This window comes from Buceros rhinoceros, unplaced genomic scaffold, assembly GCF_000710305.1.
Source record: "Buceros rhinoceros silvestris isolate BGI_N320 unplaced genomic scaffold, ASM71030v1 scaffold9441, whole genome shotgun sequence".
NCBI classification, from domain to species: domain Eukaryota; kingdom Metazoa; phylum Chordata; class Aves; order Bucerotiformes; family Bucerotidae; genus Buceros; species Buceros rhinoceros.
Genome location: NW_010393643.1, coordinates 5893 through 12276, shown reverse-complemented (window position 1 = coordinate 12276; position 6384 = coordinate 5893). Strand labels below are relative to the sequence as shown.

The following is a 6384-nucleotide window of genomic DNA, read 5'->3' as shown; positions in this document are numbered from 1 at the left end:
ATTCACACCTTGCCTTGAAAACCAGCGCTCCTTTTGAGGGCAAAATACTCACCACTGGTCTGTCGCTTCAGGTACTAAATGAAGAGTGTAGAAGCCTCCTCCTGGTCAAGCCAGGGCTGTAACCATCAGGTAGTTTAGAGGGGCTGGACTTGAAAAATCAGTGTTTTGGTGTTGGAAAAAAATCATAGAAGGTGGAAATAAGTTACAACCGTTGCAATGAACTGTATGGGAGCTACAAAGTCCTGATGTCAGCCCTGGCTCTTAAACTAATTTATGATCCTGACCTTGAGTGAGTCACTCAACCGCTGCATGAGTTTCCTTATTTGTGGAGGAGGAGGGTGTCTGTGAGAAGGTGGCAAAACAGCTTTCACAAAGCTTCAGAAGAGTGGAGTAAGAGCTAGAATATGAAAAAAGGATTTTTTTTCCCCTTAACTGGCTTCTAGAAATGATCAAAGGATTTTACCACAGTGTGAGGATTGAAATGGGGATGTAAAATGCTCGCTGATGCTTCAGGTGTTTGGATGGTACAGAGCTGTAAGTGAAGCTGATTTACGGTGCACAAAGTGAGCAGGAATCTGATGGAAACGTGATTTCAGCTGCTGATCTGAAACAAGCCAGAGCCACCTGCAGTTACCGGGGAGTAACCACGGGTGTGCGGTGCAGTCACATCTGCTCGCTGCCGACCAGGGACAGCCTGGGACGCTCAGCGCTGCACCAGCTACGTTGGTCAAGATGGGATTTTGGTGGTGGGATTAATCTTTGTTCGTGGACAGAGAATGGTCCTAGTGGCGTTTCCCCAAATGTTTAAATTGTTTACCGTATCTAAAGGGGGAAGGAATCACAGAATCCTAAGGGCAGGGGAGGCTGCAGGTTTGGCACTGGTGTAAAACCAACCGTGACAGTCAGGCGCAGTAGTTGAGTGTGGTGACGGTTGGTGTCAGCAGCTCAGCAGTTGCTACTTTAGCAGAAGATTTAAGCTGAAGCTCTGCAATAGAGGAAAAGTGTCTCTTTGTTCTCTTTCATAAACATTTCTTTGATAGGAGAATGTTTTAATCGATGGAAATGTGTTTGCCTAAATCCTGTATGTGCCTGACGTGATTTAAGGTCATAGCAAAAGCACCAGTGAATGGTTTAATCGTAACTACACACCCTGTTAAGAATCTGTGTGATAAATATATATATATAAAATTTAATGGTAGAACAGACTTGGAATCAGTCACTTAAGCAGTTCTGCATTTTTATAGGGAGGCAAACAAGCAGCACGTACGATGTCAGAAATGTTTAGAGTTTGGACATTGGACGTATGAATGTACAGGGAAGAGAAAATACCTGCACAGACCTTCGAGGACAGCTCAATTAGCGAAAATTCTTAAAGAGAAAGAAAAGCAGCTATTACTGCAACAAAGGTAAGCTGGGCAGAGTGAAAATGTTTATTAATGAAAAGGTCGTTTGGCCTGTGGGTGGGAAGACAGTGTCCGTGACTGTTTGCTGTCACCTTTTCTTCCCGGCTGTGGGATGTTTGATGTTTGCTGAACGTGGGACTAGGTACGCTGGGGTCCCACAAAATTAAAATGTGGTTTGTTCCTTTACACCTGACCATCTCAAATGCACTTAGACTTTCTTAGCCTGCCTGAGACAAAAAAGTGCACTAAGCCCAAGCTGAACTGGCTGGAGCCTTTTTCCACGATGGAATGCTGTCTGCTGGATTCCCTGGCTGCGTGATTTCCCATGTTTATGTGCTGGTTTGAGGAGGTTGGTGAAGACTCTGAACGTGTTTGTAGCTAAGAGGCAGTTCTTCCTCTGCTGCTCACGTTCGCTGATAGACTGCAGGGCCTGACAGGGGATCCGTGCAGCACAGCTCCTGTGTAAGGCTCAGGACGAGCCGTAATGATTAGACAGAGCTTGGTTATCAGGTGGTTTTAACTCTGCGGCATAAAGGAAAAATGTCTCACTGAGTTGAATAATTACCTCCCTTTGTGACGTCTGAGGAAGTGGAAGATACCTGCAGCTAAACAGAAAAGTCTGAACAGAACTCTGTGTGTGTGAGGTGATTTCCTTTCCTCTTGGCTTGGCCAGTAGTGTTTAATGCTGCCCCCAACTTCAGTAGTTCTTTAACAAGCAACTCTAGATGGCAGAAGAGGGAAAAATAAGTAGCACATTAGTTTTGCCTGAAACTCCTATGGATGAGGGTCTCTGTTCTGCTGTTGCAACTCAGATTTGGTTACTGCAGGTGGAAAGTTGTTGCCTCAGCCGCCTGAGACAGAGTTTACAGCCATTGCAGCTAAAACTGCCGAGGATCTGGATACATCCCCCCTGTGGTGGCTACTCGCAGCTTGGTGTGTTGGCTGTGGGTCATCACTGCTGCCAGGATATGAGTTACGGAGAGTGTTCATGCCTTTCGCTCCTGTTATCTCAATGGGGAAAGAAAAAGGGCGGTAACCTCCGGTGGTGAGCTCTGGTTTGACTTTGTCAGCTGTTTCAGCTGAGGCAGTGGAATGAATCAGTGCTGAAATACTGATTTAAGTAGAAGCCCATTAGCTTGTGACATAAAATGTTTGATTTTGTAATTAATTTTGATCCAATGAGTAATTCTGAAGCAACTGTAATCCCCTGGTATTGTAGGTAAGAAATCAGGAGTGCTTAGGCTCTGAGACTTGTTCCTTCTGGAGACAGAGTTTGGCAGAGTTCTTCAGAGACTCAAGATTTTTAAGACAGAGAATGAGTTTAAGACTCTGATTACTTCCTTGTCCCTTTCCTGCCCTATTTCTGTGGAATTCTGCAAGTTGACACTGGAGGATAGTGAACCGAGGGTGAAATTGCTCGTTGCCTGGCCACTGTGCTCGAGTCTGCGCGTGCGATAATCGTGCTCTGGAGCTACAGGACTGTCCAGTGCCTGTCCTGAACAGAGTGGTTTGAGGTGTAGGTCTAACAGTCCACAGTGCGAGGGGTACGTGGTGTGAAAAGTCACCTCTGAAAAGGAAGACTAAATAATCCTGAGATGGGAACAGTTTTTCATGTGGTTAGACTGGTCTGGATTCACAGTGGGGATATGATCACAAGCTCTCTCTCGAGCTCCTGAACTGCCATGAGGCATCCAGCTCCTTGGATGCCAGTGTTACACGTCCAAGGATGAAGCTTATTTTTTATGGGAAGAGCAACTTCCCAGGCCACTTGTTAACTTGTTGTAGAACTTGCTTTGGAAGGTTATTTCTTTCCTGCAGAAAGTTGGGTCTCCTACAGGTCTGCGTTACATCATCTGTAAAGATCTGGTAATGAATCATTAACCAGAAGGCAAACACAGTCTAATAAGGTTAATATTTACCTTTTGACAATCACATACAAGATTTTTCAGCACTAACTCATTTCAGCAGTTGTTCCAGGATCCTTCTATTTGCCCAGTGTCAGCCTCACGGTTCTGATGGATGTGGAGGTTTCACTTAGGTGTCAGTAAAGCCCACTGCTTGCCTGGCCCGCAGGAGTCACTGGGAGGGGAGGGAAGGTGAGAAGACGCTTGTTCCTCAGTGGTGTTACAGCGTTCAGCCAAAACCAGGATGCCCGAGTCTTATTTATGGTTCTGAAGAGAGTGTGGGGCCACGGGCCAAATGTCATGACAAAGGTGGCTTGATCTGCAGTGGACTCCTGCACTTACCCATAGGTTAAACACTAGAGGGAAGCACAGGCCCATGCCGTGCAGCCCCGGTTACTCACACACTGAATTAGGTGTCCTGAAAGCTGCTTCGGGGTCCACTTCTGTCCCTCACAGTGACTTCTCTTACCTGTGAAACACCTGGTCACCGGTGTAAGGGCTGAGTATTAACAACATTCGGCAATACAGGAGGGCTTATAATGTGGTTTGAGAATTGAAGAGCAATGAATCTTCCTCTTGCCCACAGGAGACGGTGGGGAGTGTGGAAAACTCTTCTGTATAATTATAGTATTTTCATACCATATGTGTGAAAATAAAAAGGAAAAAAACCCCATTTTCTGGTGTGCAAATGGCATTGAGCACTTCATTGAAACACAGCATTGATTACATTTAATGCTTTCTTCTCCTATCAACACACACTGCAGTCTGATTTCTAAGCGAAATGTATTTGCAGGTTTTACTTTTATTTTGGTGTATTTAAGATGCCTTCTAATAATAGGCTGCAGCTGAGGAGAAGTATCCAGGTTCATGAAAACATGCACAACTTCCCTATCCATCGGGGCACGTTAGGCATGTTGTAAATTTACGATGCGGGACTGCTTTAACCCCCCATGGACTGAAGTACGTGCTATGTACCTGCAGTGGGTGGAGGAGAACTTGAGGGAAAGAATTTAATTTTCTTTAAAAAAAAAAAAAAAAAAAAAAAAAAAAAAAAAAAAAAAAAAAAAAAAAAAAAAAAAAATCCAGAAGTGATCCACTGGTTTAAAAAAAAAAATCCCATAGTGATTTCTTAAAAGAAACTTTCTTCTGTGTCATTTACCACTGAAACTTTCTGGGAGCCTGTGACGACAGGGGAGTCTGAAAGACAAAGAGCTGGAAAGCATCGATATAAACAGAGCATTCTGTGTCTCACCCCACTGGAAATAAGCACCCGGTGACAGCTACAGCTTCAGTCTCTATTTTATCAATTCAGCTACTGCTAAATGTGGTTGTACAGAACTTATTTTTGTCCCCTTCTCTCCTATACCTTTCTCATCCCCAAATGTCAGTGTCTGTGTAATAGGAAAGGAAGAGTAAAGTGGATTTCACACAGAAAATGAGAAGGTAACCGCTGGTTTTTTTTTTCCTGGTGTGTGGGTATTGTAGTTTTACTGGTTTGAATGGGGACGGAAAACAGTGCACGCTGGGCAGTGCAGCTCTGCCAGTGCTGCACCAGTTCTCCAGCGCTACACTCAGCTTCGCTGTGCTGCTCTTTATTCCATTTTCCTACGGCATTAATCAACGCCATTCTTTTTCCTCCCCTAATTAGCGCTGGAGAAAGTACTGCAGAAAGGAAGACCAAGAAGAAAAGGTATGTGGGGAAGGAGGACCAATGGTGCCACTGTTTCAGTGTGTGATCTGATCTTGCAGCGGGTGTTGTGGGGTGCACCTTGCAAGAGGCATGTGTGGAAGGTCGATGTTGCCAGTACAGTTTTGGTGGTGCTGCTCTGAGCCTGTGCCGGGCGCTTGTGTGACAGACGTTTAGAGAATTTCTACTCCTCTATCCAAAACCTCTACTTTGTTTGTCTTCTGTTTTTCTCCCTACCTCTACCTGATCTTGCTTGAATAATAAAAATCTTCCTCTTTCTGCTTCAGCTCTTCAGCTGTATTTTACCGAACTGTGCGGTAACCGCCCTGCCTACCCAGCCTGCTCTTCCTTTGGTGCTCCCATTCCCTTCTTGTAACAGCTGCCTCTCTGAAGCTTTGTCTAGAAAATTGTCTAAAAAACAAAACAAAAAAAAAACAAAGAACAACCCAACACCAAACAAAAAACCCTCTCCATACCAGACCAACCTAAAGGCCAGGAAATAAACCTCCCCCCTGCCCCAAGTACAAGTTTGAGCCCAGAACTGTTTTGATGAGATTTCTGCTTCACTTTGCATTAGCGTTGCTGGGAACTCGCTTCTGCCTGTCCAGCCAGGCCCTTCCAGGAGCAGCAAGAACCCTGGTGGTGACACTGCTGCTGATCGCGTCAGGAGTTGTTCTCCTGGGGGATGTAGGTGCAGGAATGGCCTCATGACCTCTTTGCATTTAGTTGACTGTTCCCTGGTTTTCTAAAACCAGGTTTGGGAAGGTGTTTAAAGCCCAGGCTCTTTGCTTTGTGTGGCAGTACATAACCTCGGCAGCTCTTTAAAACATGCCTTTGTTTTAGGCTATGGTGTGGAAGGGGGTTTTGTTGGAACACTTCTTGGTGAGTGTTGCAGTTCTCCCATCGGAGCGTTTTTTATTAGCTGTTTTATCAACAGCTTCTTTCTCAGTAGTGTCCATTTATTGTTGGAGTTGCTTAGGAGTAGCGAGATGATAAACTGAGAGATTTCTAAACAACGTTCAGACCCTTTTCTGCCTCAGATTTTTCACGTGCTGCAGTCTTCCACTTGGCATAATGTTGTTTTGAGCCCTAAACCAATGCAAAAAATGAAAAAAGCAAAAGGATTTATGGGAAGGGGGTGGTTTGGTCACCATTTCCTTAAAATTTCAAGACTCTTGCTAGGTTTGAATCGTTATCCTGTTTTTATTTAGGCACTGAATCCATCGGTATAAATTTCTTTCTGGATAGTTTTTTGTTGTTGTTTTGTTTTTTTGATACAGGAAGAATTAAATGCAGAAAACTAAGCAAAAGGTCACCACCGAATGTGTAAGTTCCAGATGTAAAAAAAAAAAAAAAAAGGAAAAAAACGACGAAAGTGGGGTTCATGCAA

At 44.4% G+C, this 6384-nt stretch overlaps 1 protein-coding gene across 1 annotated transcript in view; it reads left to right on the top strand.

Annotated features, from left to right (window-relative positions):
• Window positions 1-1244: 1244 nt before the first annotated feature.
• Window positions 1245-6384, top strand: part of ZCCHC10 (zinc finger, CCHC domain containing 10) — a gene marked incomplete at its 5' end in the record, with an annotated part of 6901 nt that continues 1761 nt past the window's right edge. Inside the window, 2 exons of the mRNA XM_010144926.1 lie at window positions 1245-1406; window positions 4956-4997. Of these exons, the coding sequence (XP_010143228.1) occupies window positions 1245-1406; window positions 4956-4997 (204 nt within the window). The remainder of the gene's footprint in view (window positions 1407-4955; window positions 4998-6384) is intronic.